Here is a 24,981-nt window from a genome sequence, read left to right as displayed (position 1 = left end):
CGACACCCGTGCTCCCAGACTCCGGGGAGCAGAAAGGAGTGCTCCCAGACTTCGGGGAGCAGAAAAGGAGTGCTCCCAGAGAGGCAGAAAAGGAAGAGCCTGACATCTGTCTGCTGGTGCTATGATACATGTGTGGCTCTCTCTTACACACCCCCAAAACCTCACAGAAGTGGGCACTACCCTCAGCCTCACTACACACACTGGGGGGTTCTTTCCAGGGGGCTGGCCGATGCATGCTCCTAGGAGGAAGATGAGGGTACAGGGGAGCCAGGGACACTCACCACCTCCTCGATGGCTGCCATGTCTCTGAGAAGAGGCTCCTCAGCCAGCAGGGACAGGACCAGGCCATTCACACTGTGGATGTACAGGTTCACAGGCCAGAGCCCTGCATGGGGCCCAGCTGGGGACGGCCTGAAGCCACTTCTGTCTGCAGAGGTGCCGGGGCCCTGAGAGTCGGGTGAGTGCAGAGTGCACGCTGGGCCTCCGTGGCTCTCTCGTCTTCCACCCCCACACTGCTCCACACCGGGCTCTGCACCCACAGGACCCTGCGGAGGAAGCACCACAGGCCTACTGCTTCTTCTGGGGAGAGGGTCTGTGCCAGGAACTTGGGTCTGGCCGTTGGTGATGGGAAGGTCTGCAAGCCACTCCAGCCCTCCGCTCTCGGGGGGCCTCTCCAGAGGGGAAGGGTGCGGGCAGCGGCACACTGCTGTGTCTTCAGGCAGAGGGGGGACCTGGTGGCTGGTGATGACAGCTTCTGGATCGCCTAGGGCAGGCGCGGGTGGGGAGGCTTCCTGAGCCTCAGAGATGTGGATTTCAGATAAGTCCAGTGCCTCTTGGGAAAAACCCAGCTCCTGCTGCAGCCTGCTGCTGATGCCAGAAGCCTGGCCACAGGCAGTGGTGCACAGTCCTGCAGCTGCAGCCTGCTCCTGCTCCTGCTCCTGCCCAAGCAAGTGTCCATCTGCACCCCTGCCATTCAGCCATGCTCCATCATGAGGTGTGGGCTCCACAATGGCGGCTGATGTCCAGGCCACAGATGCCACACGCCTAGTGGCATCTTCTGTCTGGGGAGGGGTGCTTCGATCCCCGGGAGGGTTCTGAGATGAACTTTCCCAGAGTCTGGCAAACAAAGGAGATGTCACATCAGTGGAGTGCAGGACAAAGGCTTCCATGGGGACACTGGGGCTCCGATCCCCCGAAAGGCACAGGCACCAGTGACAAGTAGCCATCTGCGCCCACAGAGCTCCAGATGCCACCGCGGTCAAACACAAAAGTAAAGAAAGGCACTGGCTGGTGAGGGCTTGTCACAGTGAGGTCACGATCACTGACCAGAGGTGGCCACGTCACCTACAACTAAAGGTCTCCTGAGAGCGGCTCCACACTGGGTGTCACCCCGAGTCTGCTGCATCCCCCGATGCTAGGACACCTGGGACCAGTGGAGGATGCAGTGGGGAGCACACACGCCACAGGAGGAGCACCCCACCTACCTGGTCTCCTGCTCCACTGGGAACTCGTGGAGGGCAGCGATTTCCTCCTCACTCAGGAAAACCGGGGTGATCTGCACGTTAGGCGGCAATGCCCTTCCTGCAGATGAAAACAACATGGGCGGGGCTCCCCAGCACGAGGTGGGCCCTTGGCACGCACACGCCTCACACCACACCTGGCTCAGACAGTAGCACGGGGCGGGGGGGGGGGGTCCCTCAGCCCAAAGCCCCAGCGCTGCAGCCTAGATGCTGTGAGCAGCAAGGAAAGAAGAGTGTGGCAACTTCACTGCGGTGTGAAGAAGGGAGACATCAGACAAGCTGTTGGGAGAAACGGCTTTCAGCTGGCCAAGGACCCAGCAAAGCTTTAGAATGAGGCAGAGCCTCTTGGGGAAGCCACTTCATCCTGGAGGAGTTGGCAGCCACCAGTTTTCTTCCTCTCTCCATCACCACACCCCACACACGTCCAAACCACGTCACAGAATGGAGTCAAAGCAGGGCATGCCCCAAACATGACCTTGGAAATCGGGGTGCCAAAGGGTAACTGTCTTATAGCTGTACTAGATCCATCTGCTCTCTGAGCAGAGGAAATCCACACAGGGGGCTCATCCTGGCATGAAGGCGGATACCACTGTCCCACACCACATACCTGCGTCCTGTGAGGCAGCCCCTGCTCCAGGAAGTCCCTGAAACAAACATACACACAGGTTGGCGCCAGGCACCACGTTCTCCTCTTGACAACCACTAGGAATTCATGGCACCATCTGCTCACAGGACTCAGCCAAGCCCAGGGAGCTGGTGTGACCCTGTGCCAAGAGCCCGGCAGATGGAGCAGGGCCACTTGCTCCTCAGAGGCCAGGAGGAGGCAAGAACTGGGCCCACTCGGCTTCAAAGCGGCAGCTCTGAACTGTTAAGTGTCCCCCATGAAGGACCAAAGCAAGGATTCCCCACTGGAGTCCACCTTTGGGAACCAAGTCTAGAGTGCAGCCACAGAGGCTGAATATATACAGCCCAGGGGCAAAGCTCACGCCCCTGGGCTCCGATCCCCAGCAGCAATAAACAAACAGACAATTAATATATCTCTCTCTCTCTCTCTCTCTCTCCTCTCTCTCTCTCTCTCCTCTCTCCCTCTCTCTCTCTCTCCTCTCTCTCTCTCTCTCTCTCTGAAGCTCACAATCCTGTTAATACTTGGGAACTTCCTCTTTAAGTCAATGTCTTTTACTACTTTGACACATTAAATAAAATTCAGTATTTTCACTTAAAACAGTGTAAGTGATTGCACTCATTGTAAAATCTCTGGCTAAGACCTGAGGAAGTCTGCAGCAGCTCGTGCAAATCACCTGGCCCTCAGCCACAGACCAGCCGCTAGCAGTTCCTCAGTACAGGCGAGAGGGGACAGGTTCCCGGCCTTAGGGGCTGTGAGCCTCTGTCCCAACCACGGACCCTGGCTGCTGCGCTGGAGAACAGCTCAACGCGACTGCTCGCGTGTGGCAACATCAGCGCCCTCAGGCCGTCAAGTCCCACCAGCTCCCCTTCACTAGCAGGCCGGAGCGCTGCCTTTCCTCAGGATGGAATCCCAGAAGCTGAGGGGCAAGGGTGTCTGAAAGCACAAACCGCTGACAGTGGGGGCAACCCTCCAGACGCGCACCCCACAGGCAGCCAGAGCCCACCAGGCTCCGAATGTCGACGATGCACTCTCACAGTGAGAGAGAGGTCAGTGATGCATCTGAAACAAAAGCTCCCCAAAACAAGCCGGGCAGGTGGGGCATCCTGGGACCCCAGCACTGGGGAGGTGAGGCAGATAGATCAGAAGTTCAACTCTCTATGTAGACCAGGCTATCCAATGGGAACCCCATCTCCAAAATCCAAACAAACAAAACAAGCGAGAGAGAAAGAGGGAGAGAGACTAGACAGGAACTGCCTGGTGAAGCGGTGGAGCTAGGGGGCTGTCTGGGCCATCTTCTCCCTTCCCTAAACAGGTTCTCACTGTGCAGCCCTCGCTGTCCTGGGACTCGCTTTGTAGACCAGGCTGGACTCAAACTCACACAGAGCCACCTGCCTCTGCCTCTGGAGTGTGTACCACCATGCCACCTGCCTGTGGACAATTTTGTTCTTCACACACACACACACACACACACAAATGAATGCACGCGAAGCTCAGTGTCTCCCTCCGCCCTTCCCTCCTGTTTCTTCTTCTTTTCCTCTAGTTTTAAAGACAGAATCTCAGTATGTAGTCCACGGGAGCTCATGACTGTCCTGCCTCAGCTTCCCAGGGCTGGCCCGAGAGGCACACAGCACCATGGCCAGCAGTTTTCCTGCTAATTTAAGCATACATTCTTTCCAGTGTGCCCTCTGTTATCAACACTAGGCTAGTGGAGAGCTGAATGCACGCAGCTCTGCTGGGCCTGTAAGAACCAGTGCCCAAGCCCCCTCCCCCACACACACACAGGGCACATGCTGGCGTTCACCCTTGCTTTACTCCTTCACCACACCAATGGATGAAGAGTGTGACAGTCAGGGAAGCAAGTGCCCTAGACCTGTCCGCCACGTGGGTCCAGCCCCCCACAGCTGGATGGCAGGTGTTCTGGGTCACCTCCCACCAGGTCGCAGGCTGTACTCTACCTGGTCTGCAGGGACAGTCTGATGAAGCAGGACCTTGGCGGTGAGGGAAGGAGGGAGCTGGGAATTCACAATCCTGAGGTAAGACACAGGGACAAGAATGCCATGAAAAGAAGTGCTGGGGCCTCTCAGCTCCAGAGACACCAGGTCCCTGGAGGTAGAGGATCCTGGGGATGTGGCTGGCAGAAGTTTCATCTAGTAGATCCTCGGTGAAGGGCTCTCTGTTCTGCAGGCCCCACGGAGAGTCAAAATGTAAGCTCTCCAATCAGGCAGGGATGAGGTGTCAGAAGATGGTAGGCGTGTTAAAAACACAGGTAAGCCCCCTGTGAGCACTGGAAGAGAGTCCCCGAGCCAACCATTTGGAGCACAAAGGTAGCCAGCCTTTCAGAGGGCAGGCGGCTGGTGCAGCTGCAGGTCAGGTCGCTCCTCCCTGAGCTCTAGGCCAGCCTGGGCTCTGTCTACACCAGCAGGAGCGAAAGCGCCTCCACTGCACACGCCAAGACCTCAGTGCTGTGTCCCACGGCACAGAGAGCAGAGGGCATCGGTGCGGGGCTTTGCACAGGGACACAGTGTGGCACTTCTTCCACACTGCCGGCCACAGGGACAGCTGAGAGCAAGGCAGAAGGGCATCTACTCTCTGTGCAGCTGGGACAAGAGAGGGCTGGGCATGACGGTACGTGCTTTTAGTCTCAGCACTTGGGAGGCAGAGACACTGATCTTTGGGAGTTCAGAGCCGGCCTGGTCTACATGGAAAATTCCAGGACAGCCAGGGCTACATGGTTAGATACTGTCTAAAAATAAAGTGTGTGCATGTACTTATTACACATGTGCTTACATATATTATATATGTGAGATAGAAAATGAGTGAGAAAACAAACACTATTTTTACATTTTTTAAACATTTATCGTGTGTGGTGTCTGTGTGTGTGTGTGTGCGTGCGCGCACAAACACCCAGAGGCAAGTGTCCCTTTCCTGAGCAGTTCCCAGTGGCACGGTGATGCACCCTCGGCCACTCTACACGACCTGACCTTTGTTAAACCACTACAGACACTGATCTGGAAGTAGCGGGTCCAGTGGTGGGAGCCCACTGGGGACACAGGGAGCACAACTCACAGTCCTTTATAGAGGATGCAGCCAGCGAGGACATGGGGCGAGCGCTGGCAGGTCTGTAAGATGAGGGCTGCCTTCAGCAGCAGCAGGGGCTCCACCTGGGGGGAACGAGACATGCGCCCGTGAGCATGCTTACAAGTGTCTGGGGCAACAGTGACGTGGGCTTCACAGGCCAGCTGAGGGGATCACAGCCCACAGCCAGCCCACAGTTCTTGTAAGGAATCAGCTGCTCAACCACAAAGAACCGCCCAGACACTGCAGCCTTCTGGCTCCCTGCCTGGCTGCCAGCACTGATGTGAGCCAGGCGGTCAGGAGAAGAGAGGCCGGACACACACAGGGCGACCTCACTCTCACAGCCCCAGACTGTGTTCAGTACCAACTGGCCTTCCAAGTTGTCCACACGAGTGGGAAAACCTAGCCCATGCCCAGCACAGTGGGCTCTGGAAACGCTGAGTGGTCCCAGCTACTTTCCTCAGCAGGGAGAGGAAAGGGGCAGATCTGAGAGGCACAGGCACCCAGGCCAGCCACACGGCAGCCCGCGCTCAGTAGGTGACTGTGAGTGGGAAACGGAACGGTTCAGAGAGAGAGGACCTTCCTGCCTCTCTCAGATGCAGATGAGTTCAAATGCGAGCCAGGCACTTTGATGGAATCACTGAAGCCATGCCGGGTGTGGTGAGTTCAGAGGCGATGGTGACACTCCATTCAGTGAGATTTATCTGGTGCCTGTTGGTGCAGCCTCACTGGCCTTCAGAAGGTCTGAGAGGCAGCAGCCTGCCTCACCCCCGCAGCAGCTTGGAAACTGCTGGAGAACACGTGTCCTCTCACTTCTCCAGCTGCATGCCCTGCCGCAGGTGTCCTGCACACTCACAGCCCTGCTGCAGGTGTCCTGCACACTCACAGCCCTGCCGCAGGTGTCCTGCACACTCACAGCCCCGCTGCAGTGTCCTGCACATCCACAGCCCCATGCATGTCCTGCTGCAGGTGTCCTGCACACTCACAGCCCCGTGCCAGCAGCCCACACCCACACCCACGCCCACAGCCCCATGCCATTCGGGCAGTGAAGAGGAGGGCAGCAGCCTTACTTTGCTGTGGTCCAGATTCCAGAGGGCGTTGAAGATCCTGTGGGCCTCACTGGTGCTCCTGAGGACCTGGGTGATGACAGAGTCCCACTGCAAGCTAAGCTCCTCCTGAGCACGGTTCTGAGATAAAGACAGAGGGACTCAGCGCCTGAGGTCGGGCACGGGCTCTTCAGCAAGGGTTGCTACTTTCTGCAGGGGACTTCCCAACAGGTAGACAGCAGGGTGGACAGGCCTGTCGCATCCCATCCCGGCCACACATGTCTTAGCTCTCACTCCAGTGACCATCCTGAAGAAAGGGGCACCAACCCACAGAGGAGGGGAGAGCAGACACATGAGGACACAGGCATCCCCAAGGGGCTCTAGGGTGTGCCACCTTGTCACACGGCACCACGTAATACAGGTGTCAGGCCCAAGGAAGGCCTGGTCCCAGCAGTGCTGCGCTTGAAGGGCCCAATGCCCCTGGCAATCCACACTTGTACCTCGTAGGCCAGGGAGACGGGACCCATGCAGAAATGAAAGAATCCAATGAGTCGGTCCAGAAACTGTCTGCAGCTGACATCCGAGAGCTCCACACCACAGCCCAGAGCCTGCAGAGCAAGAGCAGAAAGACAGTTCTTGTAGCTTGTCTCTCAGGCCACAACCAGAATCCAGGCTCTCTAAGGCACCTGCCACAGGCCCTTGAAGTCACCATCTAGCCAGGCAGGGTAGCTCCAGATTGCATTCCTGGCAGTTGGGAGACTGAGGGATGATGATCAGCCTGGGCTACGTACAGAGTGTTCCAGGCAGCCTGAGCTACGGTGAGATCCTGTCTAAAAACTGTATCTTCTAGAGAATTGCCCCGAGGGACTGAAACATGGCTCGTCAGTGGAGCATTTGCCTAGTATGTGTGAAGTCTCAGTTTGAAAACAAAGGAGCATCACTCTGTGTGAGCCCGTGAGGAAGAGTCATTTGATCAATGGCCTTGATCAATGGCCAAGATCCCAAATAGGGGAGAGCTTCAGAAATCCATAACAAAAGAAAAGAACAGCAAACAAACAACACCCACCTAGAAACCCAGCAAAGCAGCAAACAGCCTGGGTTGCACAGACGGAGACAGAACAACAGAAGCCACTTCCAACAGGTAAGCAAAGTCCTGCCTCCGGGATGAGCCCACAGCCCTCACAGGCAGACAGGGGACAAGTGAGTGACAAAGGGAACCCTCGCCTATCACAATGCTGTGCAGCAGCAGTTCCCTCCGATATCAGACCCTTCCATCTCGGAGGAGGGAAGCTCTTTAAGACTCAGGGTGTTTACAGTGAAACACTCCATCCTGCAGAGAAGGAAGCAACTCAAAACAGCTCCAGGAAGTCCCTGAAACTGAGCAGATTCACTAGGCCCCTCCCTCCCCAAGAGGATACAAGTGATAAAGACAGCTAAGAGTCACTCTGAGAGGCCAAGCTGCCTGGAAGAGTCTCAGACCAACTGAGGCACCAGGAAAGGACGCTCTTGACCCATTGAGCCGCCTGCAGGCTGTGCACTGTGCTCCAGGTTCCCAGCTTTGTGAGCTGTCACCCGGGCTGGCTAGGCGTTAATGATGCAGCCATCTTTGAGTTGTCTCTACTCCTGTTAGTACCTCCAGTAAACTCACTGGCTCACCAAACTGGGCTTTGGTGGTACCTATACTTTGGTCTGCCATGGCCTCCCTATCTAGGGTGAGTAGACACCTGTGCTGGCTAGCTTTATGTAAACTTGACATAAGTTTACAAGCTAGAGTCATCTGAGAGGGAACCCAACGGAGAAAATGCCTCCATAACACTGGGCTGTAGGCAATCCTGTAGAATATTTTCTTAATTAGCAATTAATGGGAGGGTCCAGCCCATTGTGGTCCTGAGTTTTGTAAGAAAGCAGGCTGAGCAAGCCATGGGGAACAAGCCAGCACGCAGCACCCCGCCATGGCCTCTGCATCAGCTCCTGCCTCCAGGATCCTGCCCTGCTTGAGTTCCTGTCCTGACTTCCTTCAGTGATGAACAGTGATGTGGGGGTGTAAGCCAAGTAAACATTTTCTCCACAAACTGCTTTTGGCATGGTGTTTCATCACAGCAACAGCAACCCTGACTAGGACAACCCTTCCATCTCCCCCAGGAACACAACACACACTGTCTGCCATGAAGGCCTGCGGCTGTGAGAAGACTTGAGTCCACTAGAAAACAAACAACAGAGCCTTGAGTTGCAGCTGTTAGTACAAGAGCTGCCGGCCCGACCTGCTTTCTGCCTCTGTAACCACGTGCTGCTGGAAACGCCCTCTTGTGGTCCCAGCCAGTAGTCCCTTACGGCGCTCAGTTATAGAGACCAAAACCAAAACCCACCAATGAGGAGGAGAATCAAGAATGACACCATAAACAGCCGAGTGGCTGCAGCTGGGCCCCCGGGTTCTTCAGGCTACCTGAGTCGCCGGTATGAATAAACTGCGTTCTCCACTCGAGGTCAGGAAGTCTGTTCTGAGAGTGGGTTTCCCACAACGACTGAATGCTATCTTGTTGAAGACTGAGCTAACTTGGCCTGAGGTCATGGAACATCCCCAGGTGGGGAGTTTTAGTGTGGCTGCTATAACCCCTAGGTGAGGGAAGGCTCAGAGAGGCAGCAGAGGGCAGGAGGGCAGGGCACTGACAAGCTGAAGGGTGTAGGTGGCAGGAGGTGGGCACAGGCTGGCAAGTGCATTAAGAGACACAGCCCCATCCTTAGTGGCCAGGAATAGATCTCACTAATTGAGAGTAATGTTGGGGGCTTGATCGCTCTGAGCCCAAGCCGAGTGGGCGGGTTAAACCTGTCTGTCAAAGCTGCAAAGCCCCAAGAACTCTGAAGTTGGAGGGTGTGCATGACACCCACAAAAGCGTCCCTCCAGCAGGTGACTAACACTCAGAAGGTCTTGGAAGTAGGAAGGTGGGTCCTCTGCTGTACACACCTAGTGCCGTGAGTGCTCCCACACTTCCAATGCGTGTGGGCGGCACCCTAGACTAGACATCAGCCACCTCCAGGTGGGCAGGATCCGGCGAGGATTAGAGAATCTACCTGGCCCAAGGACACAAAGCTGAGGATGGCCAGCAGAGCTGACTCCTGCACAGACACAGGGACAGTGGGCACCTGTCCAACCCTGACTGAGGAGCAGTATAAGTCCCAGGAAAGCCTGGCTCCTCCCTTCCCCAGGACTCACAAGGAAAGAGGCTCCAGTGTCACTCGGGACGTTTGTCTGGGGTTGTTTTTGGCCTTTTGACCTTAGGACATCCCTCACTACACCCCCCCCCCCCCCCCGTTTTCTTATTGAATTCCTGCTAGAACTTCTACTGAACTGAAGTTTTTGAAGTTGTGCTTTTATCCGCCTATCTATTTCAGTTGCACATTCATCCACCTCGGTTACGGACTTTCCCACTCTTGTTCAGCAGGTTTTGGGTTTTGTTTTTTTTTTTGTGGTGATATTTTGTTGTACTCTAATAAAATTTGCCTGAAGATCGGAAGACAGAGCCAGCCACTAGAATAAACATAGAGACCTGGCAGTGGTGGTACACACACCTTTAATCCTAGCACTCTGGAGGCAGAGATCCGTCTGGATCTCTGTGAGTTCAAGGCCACACTGGGCTACATGAGCTTGATCCAGTCTAGGACAGAAACAGCCGGGCGGTGGTGGCACACACCTTTAACCCCAGTATTTGGGAAGCTCACATGCCATTAATCCCAGCACTAGGAAGGTTGAGACAGGAAGTGAAATGGCTGGGCAGAGAAAGGCAGATGAGGAGAGGAACTAGAGAGCTTTCGAGTGGGGACTCAGGGACATTCAATCCGAGGATTCGTGGAGCTGGCGAGGTGAGAAGTGGCTGTGGCTTGTTTCCTCTGATCGTCCAGTATGTACCCCAATATCTGGCTCTGGATTTTTATTAAGACCATTAGGGTTTATGCAACAGTTTTTGTTCATTTTTTTTTTTTTTTGAGCGCCCCTTTTGTTTTCTCAGCCTTCCCATCTGCACACACGGTGGCGGTCTGCCCTCTTTCTGCATTCTGAGGAGACACAAGAGGCACTAGAGACTTCCTAGCTTTCCTTTCAGATCACCATGCCCGGGTGGCTGGCTGTGCAAGCAGCACCTGAGTTTAACACTCAGCACTCAAAGAGAAGGCAGCCATGATGGAGCATGGCAGAAATCCTAGGGAGGGGGTGACGGGGAACCCGGGCTTCCGATCAGTGAGAGACCCTGCCTCAAATACATGGTGGAGAGCAACTGAGGAAGACACCCAACACTGACTTTCGGCCTGCACAGGCATGCACACGCCCACAGGAACATTTGCACACTTTATTTCACTCTTCCTTCTTATGCTTATCTAATGTCGTGAAGACTTTCACTATGATTCACGCGCAGGACCACGGGTGCTGAGGTCGTGCCAACCACAGCAGTCTGCAGCTGTTCCGCTGTTAGTGTTGTGGGCCTGTCGAAGCCTGTGCGTCCTCCTTAATGCACGCGTGTCGTGTGCAAAAGGCTGCTGTCTGTTTCTCCTCCCTGCGGCTTCAGGACGGACCCCTCAGGAGGACGATCCCCTAAAACTCTAAGTGCTCTGCCAGCCAACAAACGCAGAGAAGCACCGTGACCAAGCCAGGCAGTGCGACTCCCCAAAAGAGCAAGCACCTCCTCTGCTGAGCACAGACACTTAACTGGGAAAAATGCCTGGCGCAGATTAAGATTTCTGGTTAAACGGAAAAAACAAAAAACCCACAGTGGTCAGTGACCGCACAGAGGATGCTAAGGAACAGGTGAGTCAGTCCACTCTGAAGGGGGCGTCAGTAACCAGCGTGGATGAGAAGAGTCGGTAGCATGTGTTGTAGAATAGTATTTGAAGGTGTGTTACTTTTGTTTACGTTGCATTTGTTTAACTCTGTGAAGCTGTGTTACTGTGTCTGTGTAAAACACCTGATGGTCTAATAAAGAGCTGAACGGCCAATAGCTAGGAAGGAAAAAGGATAGGTGGGGCTGGCAGGCTGAGAGGATAAACAGAAGGAGAAATCTGGGAGGAGAGAGAAGAAAGAAGTATCCAGAGAAGGAGGAGGGCATCAGGAGCCAGCCACCCAGCTACACAGCAAGCCACAGAGTAAGATTTACAGAAGTAAGCAAATGGGAAAAGCCCAGAGGCAAAAGGTAGATGGGATAAATTAAGGAAAGCTGGCTAGAAACTAAGCCAAGCTAAGGCCGGGCATTCATAATTAAGAATAAGTCTCCGTGAAGTGATTTATTTGGGAGCTGGGGGGTGGGCCCCCCAAAGAGCAGAAACAACAAGGATGGAGGAAAACTCAGCACATCAACCAGATTCTGACAGAAGCCAGAGGAAAGGCTGGGGGCAAAAGGTGATGGCTCGGGAGACACAGGAAAGCTGCAGAAAGGGCCCTGGCAGGACAACCAAGAGTATTTCCTCGGGCCGGAGTGTCCAGCCCTGCTCTGCGGATAGGGTCCTTCCCAGGAGCAACAGAGGACACTGTGTGCAGGTGTGATACTAGACTGGTGGCATCTTACTCCAACCAAGTCATAATATCCCAGTGGCTCAGGTTCAGGCAGACAGAAAGCCATGAAAGGCCAAGTGTGAGCGAAAAGGAAGACTTCCATCAATTTTTTCAAGGACACAGGATTCCTTCAGACATGCCATGTGTCAGGCCCTGGCTAGGAAGCAGGGATGAAGTGGTCCAGATGGCAAATGGGACCAGGACACACTGCCCCCTCCTATCAACAGGACAGGCAGACCTGTCGACGCCTGGGTTCTGGAAGAGATCTTTGCAAAATGGCTCTCCCTGTCTGAGTCTCACTGCGAAGCCAAATCATGCACAGTGATGGGCCGGCTTCCCTGTCCCATGAACAACACTGTTCTGTGGTGCAGTGCTGTGCTGGGCATGGGGCTACATGCTGGGCATGTGACATGGGTCTGTCCCTCGTTGATGCAGAAGATGCTGAGCAAAGGTGGTGAGGTCATCGGAAGCTGGTGTTGTTCTCATCAGCAGGCCGCTGCTGTGAGACAGCAGAGCCGCCTGTCCAGTGATGGTCATGCAGGTGCTGCTCAGACATGTGATGAATGATGCCCTTGACGACACGGAGTGAATGCTCTATAGACCAGGCTGACCACAAACTCACAGGGATCTGCCAGCCTCTGCCCCCACCTCCCAGTGCTGGGATTAAAGGTGCATTAGTGACCTCCTCCTTGTCCTTCAGTCTCCTCCTCCTGTTCACTAGCCTTTCCCAGGCACCAAGTCTGTGTCTGCACACAGAGCAGCCACGCAGCTGTGCTGAGACCCAAAAGCCCGGGAGCAGGGTAGGATTTGAGGTCAGTGGTAGCACACAGAGGGGGGCATCAACCACACATGGCCTATCCCAGAAGCTCCTCCAAGACAGAGTGACACCTCTCCCTGCTCCCTGCAGCTCCCTTGGGCCTCCTTGCCAGGAGGCGGGAAACTTGTGCCACCAGCCAAGTGATTTCTTCCCCGGGGAAGTGCCTCAGCTGTCCCTCACGGCAGGGAGAGCCAACCAGTGCAGTGGCCGTCCTGGGGGCCTCTGCTCTGCGCAGCTCCTCTGCTCCCGGGAGGTCTTTCTCCATGTCCCTTCCTGGAGCCTTCATTGCACACTCCAGGCCTTCTCCACTTCACTTTCCCTGTAACCGCGGTACCGAGGCGTCTGTACAGGGCACAGTTCTGGGCCGCTTTCCCTTCCTAGGTCACGGAGGTAGCTTGATGCGCAAGCCCCACCCGTCCACACCAGCCATGGCATCAGGAGGACGCTCGTGCTCCAGGGAACCCAGAGAGCAGGGCGGGAGTCCGAAGCCGGCGGAACAGAGCCAGGCTGCACCCAAACCACACTGCAAAGCGAAGCCAGGAGTCTGGAGCCCCCCCCCCCCGGCCCTTGGCACCTGCCCTTCCTCCCCGGGACTCCTGCCCAGCCCGCACAGTGCAGGTCACCGGTGCAAGGGGCCTTCTTGGCGCCCAATAACGACATAACTGGTGTGCACGGCTGAGAAAGCCCAGGTGCTGCCCTCCGCAGGAGCCAAGCCGCTGTAGCTTTTCTTCCAACCTTGATGTACGCTACCCTAAGGCTCCAAGCCCAGCGTCTATCCGGGCTCCAGGTTCGCCCACACAAGCCCCGCCCCTCCCCAGCCCCGCCCAACAGGCAAATCGGCCACTTAAGTGTTACTGACTAGGCCAACAGTCCACATTCTTCTCTGCCTGGGCTGACACTAGGGAGCCGTGGAAGTGGTGGTTACCAGTGACTGTTGAGCCAGGAGGATGAACAGAAGGGACGCCTGTAGCCAGGAGAGGGTGCTGAGCTTCTGAGCCTCGGGCAGCAGGATCTGGGAGGGGCAAAGCGCTGCACCCCAGAGGGGAGGGACTATGGGGTCCCACCGCCAGGGTCATACCGCCTGGGATACCAGGGGCAGAAGAAGCACCGTTTTCCACCACAAGCAGGGAGGTGGGGCTGCTGACCCACCATCACTTCCTGCAAGGAAGGATGAGCGGTCTTTCACATACAAAGACATCTATTACAGGCCTTCCTTGACCAGGAAGAAGGCCATATACGACTTCCGGGTGAGGTGGCCGGAACTGATTTTCCAGGAGAAAAAGGAGGGACTTCCCCTACTTGGCCAGAGCTCCTCTGAGAAGCAGGCCCGTCAGGTCAGTGCCTCCTCATCGGTGGTCAGCATCAGCAACACAGACCTAGAAAGCATTCCCAGTGAGCTCCAGGACTCCAAAGGAGCGTTGGATGTGGGCCCTCAACACTCTCCTGCAGAACCTCATTATGTGACCATTCTCAACAACTATCTGAGGCCAGAGTTAATGACCCGGATGGAGAGGAGGATGAAGAGGAAGACCATAGCAGCCCTGCAAGAGCTAGAAGATGAAATAGAAGCAGTTAAGAGCCGGCGGTCGGTACTGATAACGGACATCAAGGAAATGCAGACGGAAATATCATTGGAAGAAACAGAAAGCAAACCCTTCCTGGAGTACCTGAAACAGAGGGAGGGGGAGAGCCAGAGGAAATATGACTCCCTGTGGAAAGATTACAGCCGTCAGTGTCAGGAGATCGAGGAATGGAGGCAAGAGCTGGTCTCTGACTTAACCTCCCGCACCGCTGACCTCCAGAAGGAGCTGATGGGGAGCAGTAAGATGGAGGTCTGCTTCAGGAAGAAGTTGAAGACCCTGAGGCCCGTAGCACAAATAAAGCAGAGCCAGGACCGACAGATCGAGGCCTTAGAGCAGGAGAAAGGCAGCATCGTGTCTGATATCCGCTTCAGAGACCAAGAGGCCCACTTCCAGTTCCTGAAGGAAAAGGCCAACCTGGAGAAGCAAGTGGAGGAGCTGAACCTGCTGGACTCAGGAAAGGACATCACCAGGGAGCTGAAGAAGAAGACCAAGGCCTTGGAGGCTAAGGTCCAACAGGCTCACATAGCCTTCTGCAAGGGTGTCATTGCTGAGAACAGGCAGCTGCGAACAGAGCTCCAGCAGCTGGATCAGGAATTCTGCAAGCTGGATGCCAGAAGGGAGAAGCTGGAGCAGCGGAAACAGCAATGGAAAGAGCAGCAGTGGTACCTGGAGGCCCTGGCCAGGGGGAGGCAGCGCCTGTTAGGGAGCACCACCACCCCCAAACCACAGGCCACTCCACACCCAACCCAGGGCCGTCTACGGGGTGCCAGGCCGAGAGCCACTCCTAAGTAATGGCTGCCGTGTCCCAGGAAGGAAACCGGAGCTCAGGTTGGGAGTTGCACACCAGACTTGAAGATGTCATCAGGATAATGCAGGGGGGGGGGGGCAGACACACCAAGGGGATGGAGGCTGAGCTCCTGAGAGAGGCAGAGGGGTCCTGGCCTGGCCTGTCTCTCAGGCTTAGGCCCCTCACAGCAGCCTGAAGGGCTCTCCTAACCAAAAGCTTCCCAGCATACGGGAAACTTAGTTCTTTAGACTCCATACTCTCCATGACAAGTTCCCTGTGGTAGTGTAGACTTTGGTGCTCAATTCCTGCTCTAGTGTGGACTTCATGACAACAGGGTGCATTTGTCATCAGCACCTTCCGTACAGTCACCCCATCTCACAGTAGTGGGATTGGTGTCCCAGGTGGGTGCAGGGTGTTCTCTGGGGGAAATGGGTTCTTCGCACTTGTGCGTGGCTGAGGCTGGATTGGTCTGCAGAGCTGTGGGATGTGATGTGGCCTGTGGCCCCGGGTTTGGGTCCTGTGATCCTGTGTGTCAAAATATAGACAGCTCCCTGAGTCCTGGGTGTTGCTGCAGACAAAAAGCCTCAGTATTACACTGTAGATTTTTAACTTTTACCTACCTACAAAATGAACTCATTTAAAACTGTGCTGCAAATGAAAATGAATGTACCTTTGGCTTACAGATTTAGCTTGCATGTGAAATGTTTTGTTCTTAAACAATGTTACTGAAAAATAAAAGCCTGGCTGTGATTGTTCACAATAAAAGTCTGTTTATCATTACCCAAAACAAAAGCCTACTTGTGATTGTTCAAAAGAAAAGATGAAGGTGAGAGACCGCGGTGTGAAGGGAGGTGGAAGATGGGAGGATGACAGGGAAAGACTGAACATCCAAGTTTCCATTGCTGTCCATCTCGCTGGACACAGAACATCTGCAGGGTTTAAGACGGAGTGGCCCCGTGGCCAGGAGGTCCAGCAAGTGGCCATGTCCTAGTATTTGAAGCTGATGGGCAGCCACCCCTCGGCCATCTCCATCTGATTCCCTGTGCAGCATTTACTGCTCCGTGTGTCCTGCGTGGCCCCATGTCAGTATTTGCAGCGGTCAGAACGGACCAGCAAAGAACGACAAGTTTGCTGGCAGGTCATGTGATATCCCAGTACCTCACCTAGTCTCAGCACCTCATAAAGACTTACTGCTGTGGGATGGTCTGTATGTCAAATTTGCTGCTCTGATTGGTCAATAAATAAAACACTGATTGGCCAGTGGCTAGGCAGGAAGTATAGGCGGGACTAACAGAGAGGAGAAAAGAAAGAACAGGAAGGCAGAGAGAGACACTGCCAGCTGCCACCATGACAAGAAGCATGTGAAGACGCCGGTAAGCCACAAGCCACGTGGCAAGGTATAGATTTATGGAAATGGATTAATTTAAGGTATAAGAACAGTTAGCAAGAAGCCTGCCACAGCCTTACAGTTTATAAGCAATATAAGTCTCTGTGTTTACTTGGTTGGGTCTGAGCGGTTGTGGGACTGGCGGGTGACAAAGATTTGTCCTGACTGTGGGCAAGGCAGGAAAACTCTAGCTACAGACTCAGGCCAGTCTGGTGGCTTCAGGGAAGATTTCAGTCAGTCCTCATCATGTCCATCAGTTTCCTCAGCAACACCCTAAGTCAGCCTATCCTAAAGCAGCTCTCCGTCTGCCTTGCATATGTCTCAGGATGTAAGTCCTGGATTCCTGTCTCCTGACTGTTTCTAAGTAGTCAGGGTCCCCAGAGTCCTCAGCTGCTGGATCATAGATTTGCTACTTTCTTGACACAGTACATGTGGTCGGTGACCTGTAGGAAAACGCCGGCTAAGTAGGCTGCCTGCCAGTGGGGACAGTGAGCCTGATCCTTGCACCACAGCACAGCTTTTATTCGGGACCTGCTGGGTAAGGCTTGAGTGAACAGGGGGATGGTGAGCAGGCCTGCCTGGCGCTGCTTCACAGATCTGTGGCTAACCGGGTCCTGGCAGGGTGCGGCCTCGTTTATTCCATCCTTCACTTTGTAATCTACATGTAGGAGCCAAGTCTTCCAGCTGGCATTCCGTTTCAACCCCACCACGGTTCTTAGACACGAGGCACTGTGTGCTGCTTGGCTCCGCAGAATTCATGGCAGAAACAGAGGGACACCGTCTCCCACTGCACAAAGCCGGTGTTTCCCTGACCTAAAGCAGACGAGGACACAAGGGAAGAACACAGAGTCCAATCTCCCTCGTCGGACAGACACGACAACCTTCAAGTCTGAAGAACTAAGGTCAAGAGCACAGTGAAAGCCAGCCATGGGGCACATGCCTTTAGTTCCAGCACTTGGGAGCCGGAGGCAGACAGATCTTTGTGAGTTTGAGGCCACCCTGGTCTACAGTATGAATTCCAGGACAGCCAGGGCTGTTACACTGAGAAACCCTGTCTTGAAAAACTAAGACAGATGTTAGATAGATAGATACATAGATACATAGATAGATGATAGATATAGATATAGATAGATGATAGATAGATAGATAGATAGATAGATAGAATAGATAGATAGATAGATAGATAGATAGATAGATAGACAGATAGCTCCTTAGCTAGCTCAGGGAGACAGAGGGCCTTTAAAGCTCAGGGCCAGGTAACCTGCGGTGTGAAATGGACATGAAATAATCCACAGTCAATACAACCCAATCAAAATCCAAACAACGTTCCTCAAAGAACTCAGAAAAATAATCCTCAAATTTACATGGAAAAGTAAAACAAACCAAACCAAACAAACCAGGCTCCTGAGGAGAAGCAGTGCTGGCCCTGACACAGTACTCGATGTCCCATTGCACCACAGAGCCACAGTCACAGAAACCAGCACAGCCCCGCCACAAAAGCCAACCTGGAGGTTAGACAAAGAGGACAGAGGGGCCAGCAACAAACGAGCAAAACCTCAGCCATCTACGTTTTCACAAAGCTCTCAAAGAAGGCAGCTTCCTCCACAAAGGACACATCTGGACCGGTGAGGTGGCTCAGTGGGTAAAGCCTGCTGCGAGGCCTGGAGACAAGAGTTCCCGCCCAGAGATCTGCATGATGGGAGGAGAGAACCAACTCCAGCAGACTGTTGTCCTCTTACCTACAATACAGCCATCACGGCATGCATGCCGCAGCGTAGACATGCACACACACACACACACACACACACTATGAATGAATGAACAGCAACAGGATTGGTAAGATATGATGCCAGATGTGGTATTATGTGCCAATCATCCAATCACTTGGGAGGGGGAAGCAGAAGATCAGAGTGATATACAACACACAACGTACATCCATCATAATGAAACCGTGGTACCTGCAGAGTGAATGGAAATCAGTGTAGCAGCGACACAATGGCTTTGAGGAGGCTACTCCTCATACTGGGTGGCCTTGCCCAGCCTTAATACAAGGGGAAGAGCTCAGTCCCACTGCAGCTTGATATGCCATGCTTTGTCATACCCATGGGAGGCCTGCCCCTTTCTGAACAGAAACAGAGGAGGGGTGGATTGAGGGGCAGGGGCAGGGGGACTGGGAGGAGAGGAGGGAAGGGAAACTGCCGTCAGGATGTAAAATAAATAAATAAATTTAATAAAAAAAAATTGGGAAAGAGAAATACTACATGTGTCCTATAGAGACCTTAGATATATTTTTCTATTTTGGGAGGTAGGGGCCGGAGCACAACTTGTAAGAGTAGGTTCTCTACTTCTACTACACACATCTTGAGGAAGCCAGAAGAGGGTGTCAGCTCCCCCGGAACTGGAGTCAGATAGTTGTGATAGCCATGAAATCAGAAAGGGGACTACGGAGATCATTAGGAGGTAAGAGGAAATTTTTTTTTTTAGACAGGGTCTCACTGTGTAGCTCTGACTGTGCTGGAACTCACTGTGTAGACCTGGCTGTGATGGAACTCACAGACATCTGCCTGCCTCTGCCTCCTGAATCCCGTGATTAAAGGTGTGCGCCACCACACTTGGCCAAGAAGACCCCTTAGGGAGGCTGGAAATTGAGATGACGATGGAACACAGGACGCAAAACAGGAGCAGAGAACCAGTGACGTGACATCTGTGCATGAAAACACCGTAATGTATCCTGCGGCTGCTGCTGCGTGTGCCGACGAGGGAGATTAACTCAAAAGCCGACCCCACTGCAGCAAGGCCGACCTCCGCAGACACCAAGCTCTTCTGTCTCCCAGCGATTCCTGCTCATTCCAGGTCCTTGCTCAGCTCAAGGGCACCCCAGATCCACGTGACTCCCCAGACCCGCTCTGTGAGCTGCCCCGGGGCTGGCCTCCCCTCTGCCGCGTGCCGAGGCCGCGCTGTGACACTGCAGGGATGGAGCGCAGGAGGCGACAGCCACTGCAGTTCTAAGTCAGGGATGTTGAGGCCGGCGCCTGCTTCTCTGGAAGGTGATGCTCAGCTGGAATGTGAGCCTGCCAGTGCCAGGTGCCTTAGAACCAAGGGGATGGAAGGAAATCACTAGAAATGTGGTCATCACGCCTGACGGAGAAGCCACTGTCTTGAAGTGACCCCACCCCCCCAACTTCTCTGCACTAACCCGTCACACCACAAACTAACTGCAATGAAGATGCAATAGCATCCCAGCCAGAGCCATGGAAAGGGACTGACTTTGGAGAGACACTGTCCATCCCAACTCACACAAAACTACAGAAATCACAGCATGCCAGACTTGCTGAGTCTTCCAGGAGCCCCAGACCCATGCTCACAGTCACCTGACTTCATGACAAAGGTGCTTAGGGAACTCGTCAGCGGCACAGGCATGCTGGATAACCAGATGGGAAAAAAATTACCCTTGACCTCCACTCACACCGCCCACTAACAGAAATCCAGGTGAGATTAGAAACAGAAAGCGAGAAACAAAAACAATCAAACCTTTTTAAAAATCGGAGACCAAAATAGCAGGCAACAGTTTCTCGGGCTGCAGAGGCAGCAGAAGGAAACACTGACTAGACACCATCAAAACGGAGAACAGCAGCTCACCAAGGAAAAGCAATAGGCGTGCCGCAAACCGGTCTCCATACACGTACACATGGTACACATACACATGCACACATACAAGCACATATACATGCATACACCAGTCATGTGCAAATATAAATACGTAAAAATCACATGAAGAAATCTGCCACATCCAGAGCAGGGCATATCCGATGTGTTTTGGAGGGGGCTGTGGTGTCGCTCAGGGGCAGAGCACGAGCTTGACACCGTGAGGTCCTGGCAGGGTCTCCCCTCCACCACGGCAGTGTTCAGAGCACCGAGGCCTGAGGAGCAGCTGCAGTCACGGGGGGCACAGGTACCGTCACGGCACTGCAGCCCCAGCCCCGGGGCTTCAGACTCACCCACAGGTGCTCGCCATCCACCCTGACAGCAAACTTGAGCTTCCGCAGCCGGATGAGTGTGGGCGGGGCACCAGAAAGGTCCCACAGGCAGCGCACAACTCCAGCAAGCTGGCCACAGAGCAGTTCCTGTTGGTCCAAAAGGGTCTGTGGGAGAAGCAGACAACGTTTGACCTGACTGCTCTTTGCATACCAGCATCTGCTCCCCATTTTCCCAGGCCGAAGATAGTTCTTATTTTTTTAATGTTTTGTGATGACTATTGTATGCGTTTCTGTGTGCTCATGTGGGGAGGTGGGCACCTGCACCAGAGCACCTGTGTGGAGATCAGAGGACCATTCTGGAAGCCAATTTTCTCTTCCGTTGTGGGTTCCAGAGATTTACTTCACGCTTGTGCTTTGCCTTGCTGAGCTGTCTGGCTAGCTGACTGTGTGGGCTTTGGTTGTGCTGCTGTTGTTAAGGCAGTGTCTTATTGTGTAGCCCTGACTGTGCTGAAATTCACCCCATGTAGACCTAGATCCGCCTGCCTCTGCCTCCCCAGTGCTAGGATTAAACATGTGCACCAACACCACCCAGCCAGTTTTTACATTTTTAATCATCATAAAAAACAGCCACAGCTGGGCTTCGTGGTCCATGCCTGTAACCCCGCTGACACAAAAGAATCCAAAGTTCAAGGGCAGGGACCGGAGAGACGGCTGATCAGTTTAGAGCGCTTGCTGCTCCTCCAAGAACTGGAGTTCCAGTCCCAGTGTGTTGCAGAACATTATTTTAAGGTGTGTTACTTTGTTTATGTTGCATTTGTTTGACTGTGTGAAGCTGTGTTACTGTGCCTGTCTAGAACACCTGATGGTCTAATAAAGAGTTGAACGGCCAATAACGAGGCAGGACAGAGGATAGGAGGGGCTGGTGGGCAGAGAGAATACACAGAAGGAGAGACCTGGGAGAAAATGAAGACAGAGCAAGAGAAGAAGGAGAGGAGGATGTCAGGGGCCAACCACCCAGCCAGCTATGGAGTAAGAGTGAAAGTAAGATACAGGAGTACACAGAAGTAATAAACAGAAAAGGAAAAAGCCCAGAGGCAAAAGGTAGATGGGATAATTTAAGAAAAGCTGGCAAGAAAAAAAGCCAAACTAAGGCCAGGCATTTATAATGAAGAATAACCCCCCATGTGTGATTTATTTAGGAGCTGGGTGGCAGGTCCCCCAAAAGAGCAAAAACAACCAACTACACCAGTATCCACATGGTGGCTCACATCATCTGCAACCATCAAGTCCCAGGGGATGTGACACCCTCTTCTGCCCTCCATGGGCACCAGACACATACATATATGACAAAACACTCATATGCATAAAATAAATGTAAAAAAAAAAAAAAAAAGACTTAAGAGCAGCCTGGGTCATAGGGCAAGACACTAGCTCCAACCCTCTTCCCACCACACAAGAAGGGGAGTGAATGGTGGAACCCTGGTGACTCTTGAGTCCGGCCTTCATGGAGTCATGAATGGCTGCTGGGGTAGAGAAGCCCACAGTGAACACAGGCAGCAAATCGGGGCTTCACCACATGGGTGGCCGCACACTTTCCCTGAACCATGTCACAAGCACACAGGACAGAGTGTAACAGGAAGTGCACCTGCCACCATGATGACATCCTGCCTCACAGAAGGGACCATGAACGAGGGATCTAGAGCTTGCGGCAAATGGAAAGTGAAAGGAAATCAGTGGACAGATTGTAGCGGGCAGCCATTCCAGCTTTGATCTGGAAGTTCCAACCCCCATTGAGGCTTCGGTAGCTGTCACGCCTACAAGGCAGGGCCAAGAGAGGACCCTGAAGACCTGAGATCTGGATGTACTGGCTCTCTTGGTTCCTGGACCCTGGACACTGGAGGTAGACCAAGCAGAGTTCTCCAGAGAACACCACCAGACTGAACTACACCTTTCCCAGACCCTGCAACCTACCTATCCCTTCATTTGTAAGTTACGCCAGTAAATAAACCTCCCTTTTAACTACGTGGAGTGGCCTTAATAATTTTACCAATATTTGGCGCCCAACGTGGGACAAATTCCAAAGGCCTGGGTGGCTTCCACCCTCAGCCTCCTCCCTGGCTGGCGGGTACCTAAACCCGCCTGCAAAGTTCCAAACAACCAGGGAACGCCTACACGGTTCCATTCCCAAAAAAGGGAGCAGCTAGTCAGTCTGGTCTCAGTTCCCTAGCTTAGCCCCAAGACCAGCGAAAAACCACTGTGAGTGAGGCATTCCCCCCCCTCCATAAGTGCCGGCTCCCCGCCATCTTGGCTCCTGCCTTCAGCTGCCGCCAGCCAAGGTCACCAGCAGGCCCTGCTTTGGAGCTATACTAACGCCTCCTCCTGGCTGAAAAGTGCTACTACACCCCCCAAAACCACAGAAAGGTAAGCTAGGCAAATAAGCGTCTTATTTCAAATAAAAGTACTTGATAATTTTATATTTTAAAACTGACTAACAAATTTTGAGTAATTCTTGTAATATGGCCGACAACATTACCTTACAAGAATTTAAAAACCTTTTTGCCTGTATGATGAATGACATTTTCCTGGAAATATATGACCTCCCTAAGGCATATCTGGCCTGTACCATCTTGGCATTCATCGTAATAATTCACACAGTGTTCAAAGACTGGTTTAATAATAAGAACAAAGATGAGTCATTATTGGGACTGATACAGGCTTTAAAAGATAGCAATGAAGGCTTACAGAAAAAGATTCTCTCTCTGGAATCTGCTAACCAGGATTTACAGGCTTTCAAAGATAATTTCACCAATAACAGATGTCACTTGATGTCATCACAAGGAGGTGATCATCCCAACCCACAACATGGCATTTTACAGGCAGCTCAGTAATCTGAGGGAAGGAGGAGAATACAGCAAGACAGGCGTGAGGACTGATATTAAAAATGGAACTTAGCGAGCCGGGCGGTGGTGGCGCACGCCTTTAGTCCCAGCACTCGGGAGTCAGAGGCAGGCAGATCTCTGTGAGTTCGAGGCCAGCCTGGTCTACAGAGTGACTTCCAGGACAGGCTACAAAGCTACAGGGAAACCTTGTCTTGGAAAAAAAAAAAAAGAAAGAAAGAAAGAAAAAAAGAAAGGAACTTAGCACAGACTAAGCAAGCAGGCTGTAGGTGTTGTTAGGGTCCTGGCAAGGGGGTGGGGGGGAGAGGAAAAGGGAGGCAGGCAGGGCTGGTCGCCAGAGCGACGCCAAAGAAACGGCAACAATTAGAGTCTAGCTGCAGCACCTGAGGACACCGAAGCTCTGCCACTCATGGTCACTTCGGTGTGATCACGACACAACGCGCGTTTCCGTTAGACGCGAGACTTGACACCCATGGGTGAGATGATGCAATGTCTGGAACCTGCGCTCCATGTCTCCAAGCAAGGCAGTAAGAGAGATGTGAGGGCCCATAAAGTCTGCAGTGCTCACAGTGCTGGCACTAGGGTGGCGTGTCAGAGTCTGTAACGCCCTCTTCTGTGTGAATAAGAGCTGACCAAAGACTTGAGAACAGGAGACGGACAAACAGCTCCTACTGTTACAGCTGGGAAGGGAGGAGGACCGAACAGCTTGAGAACTGAGGTAGAGACAAGCATGCTGCCATTGGCATGGCCTGTCAGCCCAGTGCCTCCGCAGGCCGAGAACTCAGTGAGAACCTGTCTCAAAACTCAAACGGTAAATAAATAAAAAGAGGGCTGGGGAGAGGGCGGAGCATGCACTCGGCCCTGAGTTTCACCCCCAACATGTTTTAGAAGAGGCCATGTGCTGCTGGGCAGTGGTGGCACGAGCCTTTAATTCCAGCGCTCGGGAGGGAGAGGCAGGCGGATCTCTGTGAGTTCGAGGCCAGCCTGGGCTACAGAGTGAGTTCCAGGACAGGCTACAAAGCTACACAGAGAAACCCTGTCTCAACAAAACAAAACAAAACAAAACAAAACAGGCCGTGTGTATCGACTGCCCCGCTTACCTGGGAGGGGTAGAAGTAGAGGATGCCAGCTCTGGTGGGGTCTCCTTCTCCCTTCACTTTGGAACCATCATACAGAAAGAAGTAGTTCCACCTGGTAAGAGAACAGAACGGAGCCATGGGTCCCCGCTGGTGACACTGACAAGTTCAGGACACTTCCTCTTTTGTCTCTGGCTCTGGGAGGGCTTGATGCTCAGCTGCCAGGAAGAGTCCAGCAGCCACAAGCAGATAAACCCACCACAAGTGCGGCACAGGCAGGCTAAAGATACGCCTGTGCCGGCCCATCTGCCAGAGGAGGCAGCGTCCCTGCAGGGAACCAGCCAGCGTCCCTGCGGGGAACCAGCCAGCGTCCCTGCAGGGAACCAGCTCACCACTGCCAGCGCTGTAGAAACCCCTAGCTGTACGAGCTCACGGCCTGCCATGCTCTCTGGCTGTCTCTGGGTTCTGGTAACAACACAGACTGAGGTGTCTTCACTGTCCTTCTCCTAAGCATGCTGGTGGGAAGGAGGAGCCCTTTCCTGAGAACTCATGGACTCATTGAACAGAAGTCTATGGAGGGCCTGCAGCAGACGTGCTCACCTATCACAAGATGACAGTAGCCTTTGAAAGCGGACAGAAAGACACCAGACTCCTC

General features: G+C 53.5%; 2 protein-coding genes across 8 annotated transcripts in view; one reads left to right on the top strand and one right to left on the bottom strand.

Moving 5' to 3' along the window:
* Hps4 (HPS4 biogenesis of lysosomal organelles complex 3 subunit 2) overlaps positions 1 to 24,981 on the bottom strand; it is a 36,359-nt gene that overhangs the window by 8,088 nt on the left and 3,290 nt on the right. For 5 of the 7 annotated variants that reach the window (XR_005089884.1, XM_028858806.2, XM_028858808.2 and 2 more), the window contains exons 3-11: positions 24,351 to 24,441; positions 20,375 to 20,518; positions 6,767 to 6,874; positions 6,291 to 6,407; positions 5,212 to 5,306; positions 4,101 to 4,173; positions 2,128 to 2,164; positions 1,485 to 1,581; positions 282 to 1,116 (exon numbers count right to left, since the gene is read on the bottom strand). Coding sequence is in view for 6 of the 7 variants with exons in the window: in XM_028858806.2 (XP_028714639.1) it covers positions 282 to 1,116; positions 1,485 to 1,581; positions 2,128 to 2,164; positions 4,101 to 4,173; positions 5,212 to 5,306; positions 6,291 to 6,407; positions 6,767 to 6,874; positions 20,375 to 20,518; positions 24,351 to 24,441 (1,597 nt within the window). In the remaining variant the exon portion in view is untranslated. Of the gene's footprint in view, positions 1 to 281; positions 1,117 to 1,484; positions 1,582 to 2,127; positions 2,165 to 4,100; positions 4,174 to 5,211; positions 5,307 to 6,290; positions 6,408 to 6,766; positions 6,875 to 13,544; positions 13,617 to 20,374; positions 20,519 to 24,350; positions 24,442 to 24,981 lie in introns of those variants that run through there. The other 2 variants (XM_037198600.1, XM_037198602.1) reach the window with 2 other exon arrangements.
* On the top strand, positions 13,657 to 15,763 carry LOC114684322 (coiled-coil domain-containing protein 121-like). The gene is given in 1 exon segment (XM_028858824.2): positions 13,657 to 15,763. A coding segment is annotated over 1 exon segment (1,401 nt). The 5' UTR covers positions 13,657 to 13,671; the 3' UTR covers positions 15,073 to 15,763.

The sequence above is a fragment of the Peromyscus leucopus genome, chromosome 23, assembly GCF_004664715.2.
Source record: "Peromyscus leucopus breed LL Stock chromosome 23, UCI_PerLeu_2.1, whole genome shotgun sequence".
NCBI classification, from domain to species: Eukaryota; Metazoa; Chordata; class Mammalia; order Rodentia; family Cricetidae; genus Peromyscus; species Peromyscus leucopus.
Note: the sequence above shows the minus strand (reverse complement) of the source record. Positions and strands in the feature narration are given on the sequence as shown.